At 39.8% G+C, this 14,201-nt stretch overlaps 2 protein-coding genes across 2 annotated transcripts; one reads left to right on the top strand and one right to left on the bottom strand.

Moving 5' to 3' along the window:
- Positions 1-263: 263 nt before the first annotated feature.
- LOC130101077 (iron-sulfur cluster assembly scaffold protein IscU-like) lies at positions 264-859 on the bottom strand. Its single transcript, XM_056266617.1, has one exon. The coding sequence runs from the start codon at positions 852-854 to the stop codon at positions 285-287; it is 570 nt and encodes a 189-aa protein (XP_056122592.1). The 5' UTR covers positions 855-859; the 3' UTR covers positions 264-284.
- A 5,081-nt stretch (positions 860-5,940) lies between these two features.
- LOC130101089 (neuronal pentraxin-2-like) lies at positions 5,941-12,841 on the top strand. Its single transcript, XM_056266645.1, has 5 exons — positions 5,941-6,914; positions 8,564-8,819; positions 9,728-9,969; positions 11,060-11,239; positions 12,451-12,841. Exons 1-5 carry the CDS (start codon positions 6,243-6,245, stop codon positions 12,682-12,684), a joined length of 1,584 nt encoding a protein of 527 aa, XP_056122620.1. The 5' UTR covers positions 5,941-6,242; the 3' UTR covers positions 12,685-12,841.
- The last annotated feature ends 1,360 nt before the right edge of the window (positions 12,842-14,201 follow it).

Raw genomic sequence — 14,201 nt, 5'->3', positions numbered from 1 at the left:
AAGAAATGTAATTTTTTTTCAAAACCCATACTTTCCTTTTTATAAAGTGTTTGAGAATACATTTACAAGCATTTGAGTAGTATACATTGAGGGCATTTCATGTCAGAGTATGAGATCTTCCGGAAATAAAGTTTATAGCAAATGTGCGTGATTCAGAGAGATACAGAAAACAAACTTTAATCCAAAGATCCCCAAAGTCTCAATGCAAACCACTTCAAACCAGAAACACGAAGGCAGCGCACATATAGTAATGATAGACACTGGCCATTATGTTCATTGCAACCTCAGTGCAGGAAATAAACTACACCATTTTTCTGAGTCACGACAAGAGTGGGTAACAGACTCATTGGTGAATTAGGACATTTATTTCGAGCCTCTGCCAACGTCTCCTTGTTGTCCTTCTGTTTGAGCCTGTAGTCTGCTAATGCAGCCTTAATAGCATCTTCTGCAAGCATGGAGCAATGTAGTTTGATTGGGTGTAGACAAAGTTCTTTGCCAATCTCTGTGTTTTTGATTTTCAGGGCTTCATCGATTGATTTCCCCTTCATCCACTCTGTGGCCAGTGAGCTGGAAGCAATGGCTGAGTCACAGCCAAATGTTTTGAATCTGGCATCTGTTATCTTTCCATTCTCATCCACCTGAACCTGTAGTTTCATTACATCCCCACATGCAGGAGCGCCTACCAAACCAGTGCCCTTGGCATTCTTGTCAAGGGAACCAACATTTCTAGGGTTTTCATAGTGGTCCACCACCTTTTTATGGTAAGAGTAGGCGGATTTGAGCTCTGGTAATGACAATGATCTAGTGAAAAGTACAGAGGCTGCAGAGCGCTTGGCTGCCGCTGCTAACGCCATGATGACTGACTCGAGGATCGAGGAGTGATGAGGCTTCCTGAGGAGTCATGAGCGAGAATGCACGGGTGAATATGTGGAAGTGTTTTATCGACTAAACGTGACGCACGTATAAATTCTCATCCCCCTTCCCATCGGTCACAATAATTAAAATTTATACTTTACCTTTGCAGTTTATATAAACAACACATCTCAACAGGGTATCTTGCTTTATGATGTTTTATTAACAAAGTTCGGGAGAAGCACGTTCAGATAATTAACACGGGTGGAGAGCACTCAGCAATCATGATTAAAACGTGTACAGGTCCTTCTCAAAAATTAGCATATTGTGATAAAGTTCATTATTTTCCATAATGTAATGATAAAAATTAAACTTTCATATATTTTAGATTCATTGCACACCAACTGAAATATTTCAGGTCTTTTATTGTTTTAATACTGATGATTTTGGCATACAGCTCATGAAAACCCAAAATTCCTGTCTCAAAAAATTAGCATATCATGAAAAGGGTCTCTAAACGAGCTATTAACCTAATCATCTGAATCAACTAATTAACTCTAAACACCTGCAAAAGATTCCTGAGGCTTTTAAAAACTCCCAGCCTGTTTCATTACTCAAAACCGCAATCATGGGTAAGACTGCCGACCTGACTGCTGTCCAGAAGGCCATCATTGACACCCTCAAGCAAGAGGGTAAGACAGAAAGAAATTTCTGAACAAATAGGCTGTTCCCAGAGTGCTGTATCAAGGCACCTCAGTGGGAAGTCTGTGGGAAGGAAAAAGTGTGGCAAAAAACGCTGCACAACGAGAAGAGGTGACCGGACCCTGAGGAAGATTGTGGAGAAGGACCGATTCCAGACCTTGGGGGACCTGCGGAAGCAGTGGACTGAGTCTGGAGTAGAAACATCCAGAGCCACCGTGCACAGGCGTGTGCAGGAAATGGGCTACAGGTGCCGCATTCCCCAGGTCAAGCCACTTTTGAACCAGAAACAGCGGCAGAAGCGCCTGACCTGGGCTACAGAGAAGCAGCACTGGACTGTTGCTCAGTTTTGCATGTCATTCGGAAATCAAGGTGCCAGAGTCTGGAGGAAGACTGGGGAGAAGGAAATGCCAAAATGCCTGAAGTCCAGTGTCAAGTACCCACAGTCAGTGATGGTCTGGGGTGCCATGTCAGCTGCTGGTGTTGGTGCACTGTGTTTTATCAAGGGCAGGGTCAATGCAGCTAGCTATCAGGAGATTTTGGAGCACTTCATGCTTCCATCTGCTGAAAAGCTTTATGGAGATGAAGATTTCATTTTTCAGCACGACCTGGCACCTGCTCACAGTGCCAAAACCACTGGTAAATGGTTTACTGACCATGGTATTACTGTGCTCAATTGGCCTGCCAACTCTCCTGACCTGAACCCCATAGAGAATCTGTGGGATATTGTGAAGAGAAAGTTGAGAGACGCAAGACCCAACACTCTGGATGAGCTTAAGGCCGCTATCAAAGCATCCTGGGCCTCTATAACACCTCAGCAGTGCCACAGGCTGATTGCCTCCATGCCACGCCGCATTGAAGCAGTCATTTCTGCAAAAGGATTCCCGACCAAGTATTGACTATTGAGTGCATAACTGAACATATTTATTTGAAGGTTGACTTTTTTTTTGTATTAAAAACACTTCTTTTATTGGTCGGATGAAATATGCTAATTTTTTGAGACAGGAATTTGGGGTTTTCATGAGCTGTATGCCAAAATCATCAGTATTAAAACAATAAAAGAACTGAAATATTTCAGTTGGTGTGCAACAGGGGCGGACTGGCCATCTGTGTGATCTGGAGTATCACAGAACGGCCGGTACTCCAGGACGGCCGGCGGGCCGGCCCACCACCCGCCACACACGCAGTCATCACCTGTTTTTTCCCCCCACTAATCTGTTTCACACTCCAGTACTGTAGGTGGCAGCAATGCACCTTTAAGTTGGATGCCAGCGCGGAGCATTATCAGCTCGGCCCAAAAAACTGCGATCGCGGCCGAAGCAGCTGTGCGGACTGATCTCGATCATGCAAACATTATTACACAGAGTTGCGCGATCCACTGAGAAGCATTTCAATTCAGTGCGGAATTCTCTATCTCTATTATAAACCCACAGATGGCTGTGATTTAAGCTAGTTAAAAGCCAGATTAAACAGCGCTGATATTCTCATCATCTTGACGCAAAAAAACAGGTGAAACATTGTTCCAAGAACAAACCAGTTAGAAGACAACTTACTCCACAACTTATGAATTAACTGTAACTTAGTAAAACAATTTTTTTGGCAGAAATGTGCCTGTATTCATATTAAAGCTGCAGTCCGGCATTTTTCCTCTTTGTCGCCATCTCTGTTCGAAATCTGCAATTGCAGTCATTCGCGGAATTATCAACTTTACGTGGGTTGTAGTTCAACACCCTCGACACGGCACAGCGCGGATGAACACAGTGTTTGGAGAGTGTGCAGCTGTCAGTCACCGCGCCGATGTGGATATTGTCATTCAGAATCACAGATTATTCTTTTTGGAAGTATGACCAACATAACAATTATCACCGGGAAATGTCATCTGAACTAGTAAGAAACATTCACTTTTGTTCTGGTTCTGACATTGCAGTAAATCGCGCTGATTAAATCTAACAATTGCTTATAAATTATCATTTCACGCAAAACCGTGCAAAGTAGCTATACTATGTTCTCAAATTGTTAATGTTAACAACGTCAGCAAGCATTGCGTGACTACATCATGTAATGTCCTTCCGATATTATCCTTGTTTTCGCATGGGTCCGGTTGCAGTCTCTTTTTTTCTGTAGCCACTCCGAAGTCCGAACGAAGTCTTTTGCATGTTACAGCGGGTGAGTCTCTAGTTGTCACTGATGATGATCGTCGTTTGAACCTTTCTGGATCCGCCATCAAATTGATAAGTTTAATTATATCAAGTGCTGTGAGAAAAGGCTATAAATCTCTACCTCCAACATCCTCACACGCAATATAGCTTATACTAGCCGAGACTCCTTCTTTATGTGTACAGATGTGACGTAATGACGCAAAGACATGCTCGAATCTCCCGCGGAAATCCACCAGTACCACTGGAATTAAAAACATTATTACAAGCTTACCGTTTTGCATCGAGCTAAGGCAAGCAGATAGTTTTGAACACTGGCTGGTTATGTATTTTATCAAATATGTATTTTGGATAATTTTTAACCCAAAAAAAGCTACGGACAGCAGCTTTAAAAATGCTGTTATATTAATAGTCATGTAGGCCTATAAATGTAGGCTATTAAATGTAATGCAGTAATGTTTTTGTTTAGAAGTTATGGCAGTTTATTAATTTATTTTGCATTAAATATTTATACTAAATGTTTATGCTACAATAGGTTTTTAGAGAATAATATATATATATATATATATATTACAATTTTTTCAGGAATTGTTGAACCAGAATATCAAGATATTTTATTATTTCGCATATGATGGTGAAAAGTAAAAAAGTTAAAGTTAAAAGTAAAGGTAAAGGTAAGGTAAAATAACACCACCATGTTATATGTATAATAAATATTTTTGAGTATAGCCCTTCTAGATTATTTTATCCCTTTAGCCCTCGCACACAAAAAGGTTGCAGACCCCTGGTATATAGTAACTATATGTTTTAGAATTACAAGTTTGTGTAATTAGGGTTTCTGTAGCCAGTGACATTTCATTATTTGTATTTTATTTTCAATGCAGATGTAATGGCATTGTACATTTTGTTGTTTTTTATTTGAAGACTGAGGCTTCATTAATAAACAAAACCCCAATTGTCATCATTGTTTTTGAGATATTACTTGCTGTGAATACCTTGTCTGATATAGGTTACAGTATTGTGGCATAGTATCAGGACATCCTAGTGGCTAGGGGCGAATGGCTGGATGATGGGCCTATTTGGGAGAAACTCCAGGGCTGTTTTTTAGCCCCAGTCCGTCCCTGGTGTGCAATGGATCTAAAATATATGAAAGTTTATTTTTTATCATTACATTATGGAAAATAATGAACTTTATCACAATATGCTAATTTTTTGAGAAGGACCTGTATATAGGCTATAGACTCAGCAGTCTCACCTCATTTCTCTGACAGTTTAGCAGCGTCCCTCCACCACCCCTTCTCCACTCTTCTAGTCCTAAACCACTTTACGGGGAGTACTCTGGGTTCGGGCCGAATTCCGAGCTCGGAGCCCTCCCCCCGGACAGCACGCCACATATGCATTATACTTTATTCCCTTTAATTGTATGTAAGTGTGAACTCGTGAAATTATTATTTATTATGAACTTCTTAAATAACCAAACTTCAACAACATAAGGGCAGATCCTTTGAGCGCTGCTGATGACGCTCTGAAGTGACCGTCGAGTGATCAAGTATTCCAATCAATGTATAAAAAAGCTTTCGTTCGATTCCTCCGTCCTCAATTTCTTTCCTTGCAGCCTTCCCCTTGCATCCTGGGGGTGGAGCTGAGACACGAGGAAAGGTAACGAGGATGCACAAATAAGAAATGAGAAGCACCCAGAGTATAGAACGTAGGGCCTAATTTTTAAGCAGTCGTGATGTTTACTTTTTTTAAATAAGCCTATAGGCCTACCTGCTCAAGAGAGTATAGCCTTCGGACGCAGCTTTTCTTCGATGCAATGAGACCTGCTGTTTGTTCATGTGATGTTCGGCATTAAGTAAACTAAAGTAAACATTAAAAAAACTAGCTACATAGATGACAATGACATCACTGTATTTTTTGCATACTGTAATGATAGGCCTTATTTCTTGCATTTATTGAATTCTTAATAAAAAAAATTTAAAAAAGATTTTACAATAGATAGTCCTAGGCTATTTTATGATAGATCGATTTTTATATCATTAATAAATATATGTATACATTGTGAGTGTATTAAAATATGATATAGCATATCCCTATCATATATAGGGATAAGACATGGTTAGACGCAACCCCCCGGCCTTATATTGCATCCTGCTAATTGCTTTCCTAAGCACCACTACAGGTATTTTTCAGACGATATGAAATCTAGCTCACATTGGTCGAACATGAGGTTGATGTTGTCTCCACCTCCCTCGCATGTGCAGCCCACCCCTGATGATGTGTAAGCTAAACCCCCACCTCATGTTGTCCCCACGGTAATACCGAGATGGAGATATAGAGAGACGCGTCCTGCGGGTGGACACATTATAGGCTACAGAAGAAAAGCCGTTGACATTGAGTCGTGGGTTGAAGAATTTATTGATGAAATTAAATCATTCTTAAGGTCTAAATATCCCCGTTATCTTTTGTTTCTTTTCATACTGATTTTTTTTAACCGCCACCCTGAAGTTCATCGTTGTAATTTTGGCCGCCGGGATGGTGGCGTTTATCGGAGCGGTCATCTGCATCATCGCCGCGGTCCACAGCGTATCTCCATCCGCGGCCGCAGCGCAGCCCCTGGCCGACAACCAGTCGCTGTCACCGGGCGCAACCGGGAAGGCTTTTTCCTCCGGATCCGTCGCCCGATCAGGACCGCTGGACGCTCTCCACGGCACTGATGCGACAAGCAGAGAACGAGGAGGACCGGAGGCGCCAACATTCTACGGTTTGACGGGACTAGGGACCGGTGGAAGTGAACAGCAGGTCACCTACAGCAGACTCATCTGCACCCCTGTCCCCGCCGGTGAGTGCAACCCGAAAAACTTTCAGCAACAAGCGGACGACCAGTCGTTATACGCGGGAGAGGACTGGGGGTACCTCCGCACCACCGCCGAGGAGCTCCGACAGACCGTCCTACAGCAGAAAGATGAGATCCTCACCGATCAGAGAACCATACGGGAGCTAACGGGAAAGCTTTCGGAATGCGAGAGTGGCTTGAAGGGACGGAAGGTCCCGGAACGGAGCGCTGGACTTGGGGATGCGCGAAAAGACAATAAGGAGCAACTCATGATGCGGGACGATGCGGGATCCTCAGTGCGGACGGCTCATGCGGTGGAGGAGCTGGGGCATGCCATAACTCAAATGAAAGACCGCATTGAGAAACTGGAGGTAAGAAAACCGCAAGATCTTGTAAGATATTTCATGTGTCTGAGAATCAAGTTAAATGATAATAGATGATAATAATGGGACATGTAGCTTATATGAAATTTAAAATTTAGTTTGTAGAAATGTAGCAATCATGTTGATTCCACATATTTGTAAAAGAAAAAAAGAAAAAAATGGCCTATATATATATACTTATATGTAAGTGGGCGAGAAAAAAAAGAATAGCCTAATAGGCTTAAATAGCCTACATAATATTTTCCAAAAATAAATAGACTGTTTAAGGTAAAATATCTGTGAAATTAAATTTTTCAGGCATGCTGTAGTCTTATCGTGGCTTTTATAAATTAGTTCAAAATATGTGTTATTAAAAACTTAATTATTAAAGTCACATGACAACAAAATGGTTTCTTGCATGTTTGTTATGTCACACTGTCTTTGATATGGCTGGGAAAAAGTTTTTTCAAATATAAATAAGCTTTTAAACAAAATATCTACTATTGTAAATTTTTGTTAAAAAACCCAATAACATACATTTCAGTCATTTAAGGAGATATCTCCCCCCCACACACACACACAAATTTAACTAAGCACCACAAAAATATATCAAAATTAATTTTGATTCAGAAATGTAAACAATGGTCATTCAAAAGTATTTTGAATAAATGAGCTGGTGCTAGATGCTACTATCTGACCTGTTGATAAACGCTATTATATCAGCCTGTTTTAAACATGTAAGAATAGGTGCTGCAGTGTGCTTGTAAAGTTCATCCCTCCGCGAGTCCTGGATTGCGTTTCAGCTCACGTACGATCGTGCGCCTGTGCCTTAGCTTGATTTATCGCTGTGCGCCAAGATGCGCGTCCCTGATTGGGTTTCGATGGAAACATGGGCTAAGTGAGCCGATTTCATGGTTTACGAGCCGATGGGAACAACAAATTACATCCTCATCAGGACCACATTTAGCGCACCTGATTAACCTCGATCTAACCCAAATCAATCAGTCTGAAAATCTAGATATAGCCTGCTAGAAGGAGCAGTTAAACAGCCTATATTTTACCAAAGAAAAATAAAGGGTAAACAGCAGTTATACTCAAGAATGTATGTTTAAAAAGCGAGGAGCCTGAGCTTATCAGTGACTCCAGCATGTGTGACAGCAGGGGAGAGATGAGAAACATGACACACTCCACTCAAAGCATATTATGGACTCCTGCAGCTGCGAATCGGAGCTCTGCAAGCTGGTGCAGATGCCTTTGTAATGATCCCATCATAATAGAATAGAAATGAACTTGTTATTTCCATGCAAGTAGGGAAATTGAAGGTCTCATTACACATCCAACCTCTCTCATACTTGCAAGAAGCCCCATCAAGGGGTGCAACATTTGCTTTGAAATATGATTCTGTTTAATTAATCAATTAAATGACATTGTGCAATATTAAATCTTAAATTTAGGCAGGGTTTGATTTCATCGGAATATAAGATGCATAACCATTTACACTTGAAAGGAGGTTAATAGTTGCATTTTGAGTAATAAGAATGAGTAGTTTGTTAAATGCATTCACTTTTCATTGTTAGATCGATTGCATTCATGTAATGTTGATAGATGAGGTTCTTACATCACAACACACAGGGAAAAAATGACTGTCTTTTTTTCAGTCTGAAATGGCAGCGCCAGCGTTCAATCATACAGACTCAAGCTCACAGAAAGCAGCAGGTGCTGCCTCTAGCGCTGCCCGTACACCAGTGTCAGCTGCACAGAGACGAGTGGAGGACCTGGAAGGAGAACTGAAGAGAAAGATAAAACTGCTGGAGGAAGAGAGGAAAGCTCTGCGCAAAGAGACACAGAAACATCAGGAGAATATTGATTATGGACTGGACACTGTAAACCAGCGGATAAGCACTTTGGAGAAAGGTGAGGAAGAGGTCAGATTTACTGCTGGAAGAAATATTGATTTTAAAGGGTTAGTTCACCCAAAAATGACAGTAATTACTCACCCTCATGTTGTTCCAACCCCGTAAGACTTTCGTTCATCTTCGGAACACAAATTAAAATATTTTTGATTAAATCTGAGAGCTGTCTCACTCCTCCATAGGCTTCTTAAGGGATCGAAACTGGCCGGCCCAAAAGTAATGAAAGACATCGTTAAAATAGTCCGAGTGACTACAGTGGCTCAATCTTAAGTTTATCAAGCGACGAGAATACTTTTTGTGCGCAAAAAACAAACAAAAATAACGACTTTATTCAACCAATCATTTCCTTTTCCGTTCGGCCGTGATATTTCACGTAGTGAAACTACGCAAAGCTTCTAAGTTGTACGTCACGCATCACACACATGACCAGCGTCGGCCAATAGTGAGCCTACGTGTGACGTGTAACCTAGAAGCTTGGCGCAATATCACTACGTGAAATATCACGGCCCACAGAGGAGGAATATCACGGCCCACTTTCTTTTTTTTTTTTTTTTGCAATACAATGAAGTCATTGGGGTCTAATGTTGTTTGCCTCACAGTGTTCTCCAAAGTACCTTCTTTATAGTTTCGGAACAACATGAGATTGAGTAGATGACGAGAGAATTTTTTTTTTTATAAAACTTTTTTTTTTTTTTTTGATTTCCATTGTAAGTGTATTACAATGGAAATCATTTTGCAATGAGTCAAAACTAATGTTCTGATAATTAACACAGATGCTGTCAATAGAGGTTAAATTGTATTGAGCCTGCCTAGCCTTTAAACTCTTATTCAGTGTTGTCTTCTCTGAGCTCAAGTTTAATTCAATTCACTCTTTGCCTTTCATTTGATTTCTCACATTTTTTTTCACAGGTGTCTCTGAGAACAAGTTTCCAGAGGGTTACAGGCTTTCATTCCCTGTACGGAGCACTTCCATGTATGCTATCATAAAGCAGGAAATCCCTGTCCTCCACACTTTGACTGTCTGCATGTGGCTCAAACCTGGAAAAAGCATCTTGGGAACAACAGTTTCTTATGCTGTTTCTGACCAGAGCCATGAGTTTGTGCTTCAGCAGTTGGTTCATGGGCCCATTGAGCTCATCATTAATAATGAGGTAGCGCAACACACCATGATATTTGACAGACGTTTTTAACGATTCTGATTCTGATGTTGGTTCCTTAAAACAACTTGTTGTAGTGCTGGGAACTCTGTTTTTTAAATATGGTGAACATCTGCCTTAGCAGAATAATTCACTTGTGTGAACCATTGACAGAACCGACTGTCATTTGCCGAAGGGACTCTGATTTCCCAACCATATGAATGTACCTGACTGGGTATATTCTGTGCTTTTAAAGTGTGAACGTCTAGTGCATGTTTACATTTTAAAAAAAACAATAAAAAAAACAGTGCAGTGGAATCCAAAAAGGTTCTGTGTAAACAGCCCCTTAGAAAGCAGATTTAACCATAATATATTTGGTTAAGATCACCAGAAGTCCCGCGTACGCCACTGATACCTGATCACTGACTCAATACTGGAATCTAAAACGTAATGACTTGAATCATCAATGGAACATAACATGACTGGGACTGATCAGACCCATATTATTTAGTTTAGAGCCATTCTCAACAAAGAACTATTACTATGAATATAACAATAACGATAACTATATCAGTCCAAACCTGCCGCTTTAAATGCTCAAGCTTTTTAAAGTCCAGTGGGTTCTGATTGGTTGTCTATGTTTTTATCCGTCATCAGCTGGAAAAACTGAAAAGCTGAAAGTGATTCCAACAATATTGTATCTCTGTGCTATTATTGTTATAGCTGTGATATACTGTATATATATATATGTAGCTTCCCTATTCTAAGGGAATTAGAACGAGTATTAAAACTTTGTAGTTATTGTCCTTAGAGTTAATAGCCCATAAAAGGCAGAGTGAAGTTTTAGGATGCATTCTATTAGGATTTTAAGGGACGTTTTTGGTAAAAGATGAACAGATGCTTAGATTGACCTCCGACAGCTCTTACGGAATGTTAAAGCAATTGAATTTTTTTGCCTGTGTGTTTTTCAGAGCTGTAATAGTGGACAGTACAAGATAATCTCTCAGGCTTTCAGGCTGGTCTCAATTATCTAAGCACATGGACCACAGGATCAGTCTTTGGATTGTAATTTGGGATTTTCTTTTTTGGATCCTCCATCCTTTAGGTGGCGCTGATACCTCTCAATTTAACAGTGGGCAGATGGCAGCATATGTGTGTGAGCTGGAACCGGAGAGCTGGAGCGTGGCATGCCTATCTAGGGGGCAAGCTAAAGAGTGAAGGAAGTGGCCTGGCAACCCGTCACAGCATCCGACGGGGAGGAACCCTCATGCTTGGCCAAGAACAGGTACGTCAGACTTTGGCTCTTGTAACTGGTTGCCAGACGGTGGTAGGTCAAGATGAGCAGCATTTAGGATTCACACAGCACATACTGTAAAACTCACTATGTTTGTTTATCCTTTCCTTTACCTTTTCCTGCCCTCTTCATCCCTCTTTCGTTAAACTCCTGCATACTTACCCTTACATTAGAACGAGTAGGGCTTAAAATCATTTTCTGGTCCATGTTGTAGTCTAAGGTTGTGCTTTAAGCTGTGGACTGACTGTGATAAAAAAAATTAAATAAAGGAAACCATGTTTCCTAAAAACATGTTTCCATGTTTTCATTTAGCATGGGATTCTTCTGGGAATTTTCTGAGATGATACAAACGGGGCAGTTCCAGTATCATTGGCTATGCAGAGTTTATATTATACATTTGTGAATGTGTCTGGGACCATTTTTTGATATTGGAATATAAGACACCTTAAAAGACACACTGAAATGGTATTATCACATTTTTATCAGGCAAATTTTTGATTATCACTGGAGATAAAACTAAAAAGGTCCCACTATCAGTTGTCTCAGTCTCAGAAAGGGCCAAATGTCCTTTTGCGGCTTTTAGGGCCGTATGAAGTTTAAATGCAATTTTGGACAACAACAACAACAACAAAATTGTGTTTTGGGGTTTTACACCATCAGATTTTACACTGATACACAGTGTAAAAAAAATGTCATCGTCTCACTGGGTGTTGCTTCTTAAGTTTGTTTAGAAGTTAACTGTTGCAATGAGTGCTTCTGAGGAATAAATAAATAATTTAATTAATAAAAATAATTAAATCAAATAAAAAAAGTTTTACAAAAACCACACAAAAAGCCCTACATTTATTATAATATGTATATATATATGGATCCGGATGGAACAAAATTCCAACAACGAAGTCATCAGTTTTCTCTTATTTTGTCTTTAAAATAGTATTTTAAAAAGCTGTAAAAATAAGCTACAATATTTACCAGACATTTATGAATTTTATCTGAAGTATAGGAACCACTCAAAAATATTTTAATTGGGAAATTAAGTACCAGGCATGATAATTTAGTGCTAAAGGCCGGTAATAAAAAAAAAAAAACATTGTCACTAAGTCAGAATTTTTAATATGATTTTTTTTAAACAATAATTAAAAAATAATAATAATAATTATATTTTGCTGCAGAGTCTGAATATGATTTCCTGTCTCCTGCAGAGCTCAATGGGCGGTCTTCGTTTCGAGGTGTCGCGGGCTATGGTGGGAGAGTTGTCTCAGTTTAATGTGTGGGACCGGCCACTTTCACACGTAGAGCTCTCTGCTCTTGCCCACTGCAGCACAGGGATGCTGGGTAACGTAGTCCCGTGGACCAGCCGTGAGGTAGAGGTTTTCGGAGGCGTCACCAAGCAACCGGCCGAACATTGCCAGCATCGCACCAGTGCCATACAGTGATGGACGCCTGAGGGGTTGTTTAAAGGGTCAGAGATGGTTTCAGAAATGGAAAAGATTCATCAGAAACCCAAGCCACCATCAGATATGTATGTTGATTTCAAGGCAAAGTTTTTTATTAGTGGTGTTTGCTGAAACAAGCCTCACTATTATTACAGCTCAGGGTTAGTGTTTTGAACAAACCCCTAACCCTTAGTGTTAAATTTCAGCGCATATAGCTCGTCCCACACCATTTGTGCTACAAACAAGAATGATACCTCAAATTGTGTGACTTGTTGAGGAAGAGTGTGCTCTTATTTTCTAAGCAAGCCAAAAAAAAAAAATTCACTTGGTGGATGATAAAATGGGTGCAAATATCCTATAGATTTACCGAGTCACATTTACTGTTGTTTGGTGAATTTTCGCAAATGAAATGCAGTCTTTTCAAAAGGAATCCAGGTGAGGCGAACGATTTAAATTGGTCAATAGTTCAAATTGGTCACGTGGATTCGCCATGTTGACCAAAAGAAAGCTACTTGGTTTGAAAGTGGCTTGTGAGCTATTCTTTACATACTGTCAGCGAATTTTGGATTCCAGGGAAATTTTCGGCCAAATTTAGCTAATGTGACCATATCTAGGGACCAGATTATCATATCCAATATCATTGGCTCTTTACCACCTATCAATGTCCTAGCAACCACCTAAGCAATATACTAAAGACCATTCTGGACACCTTAGCAAACGCATAGCAATGCCCTAGAAACACCTTAGCAACTCATGGGGCGGGTTTTGCATGAGAAAGTATCAAGTTTTAAATTATTGACATTTTTTGTACTAGTGGCAAACATCATTTGATGTGCATCTTCAGTGTCAGTGCTTGATAAAAGGATTTATTTTTTACCACAGTTCAAAGTTTGCATACTCTTTCAGATTTGTTGTTATTTATACAATGTAGCCTATTTGATTGAAATTAGTTTTGAAAAACACACACACAAACTGCTGGGAATTTGTTTGCTTTTAGTCTGCCATTTTTTATACTAGGTTTTTTTGTATGTTTGATCTATTCAAGTTTTTTTTTAGATGTTTTTTAATCACACTGTTTCTATGGTGATCACTCTAACAGACGGAATCCTATTGGTCAGGCCAGTCCTGAATTCTCCTCCATTAAAAACCCTTTAACATCATCAAAATCACATCGAATTAGAACGAACGACAGAAAAAGGAGCTGTTGAAGAAGGCATTTGGCCAGATGAATACTTCAGCAATATTTCAACGAATAGCTATTAATTAAACCTTTAAAGCCATAGTTTTGAAACCCTTTATAATGTGGCATCTGCAATGACATGCTTTCTGAGAACTGTTTTCAGTGTTCCTGTTCAACGTAATCTGCAAATATCCACAGACAAACAAATATCTTCTCATGCTGAGAAATTAGCAAATATAGCCTATATAGATTTATAAAAAAATCTACTCAAGAAAATTATATTTGTAAAATAAGCAACAAACATTCCGTATGATTAATGTATATTATTTACACCATT

Source organism: Rhinichthys klamathensis, unplaced genomic scaffold (assembly GCF_029890125.1).
Source record: "Rhinichthys klamathensis goyatoka isolate OS25496 unplaced genomic scaffold, OSU_Roscu_1.1 h1tg000251l_1, whole genome shotgun sequence".
Taxonomy (NCBI): Eukaryota; Metazoa; Chordata; class Actinopteri; order Cypriniformes; family Leuciscidae; genus Rhinichthys; species Rhinichthys klamathensis.
Note: the sequence above shows the minus strand (reverse complement) of the source record. Positions and strands in the feature narration are given on the sequence as shown.

What these genes read in the sequence shown, in the direction of transcription:
- LOC130101077 (XM_056266617.1), bottom strand. Translation starts at nt 854, where the DNA reads ATGGCGTTAGCAGCGGCAGCCAAGCGCTCTGCAGCCTCTGTACTTTTC.
- LOC130101089 (XM_056266645.1), top strand. Translation starts at nt 6,243, where the DNA reads ATGGTGGCGTTTATCGGAGCGGTCATCTGCATCATCGCCGCGGTCCAC. An exon ending in GATAAGCACTTTGGAGAAAG is followed by an intron (nt 8,820 to 9,727) that starts GTGAGGAAGAGG and finishes TTTTTTTCACAG; the next exon opens with GTGTCTCTGAGAACAAGTTT. An exon ending in TCATGCTTGGCCAAGAACAG is followed by an intron (nt 11,240 to 12,450) that starts GTACGTCAGACT and finishes TGTCTCCTGCAG; the next exon opens with AGCTCAATGGGCGGTCTTCG.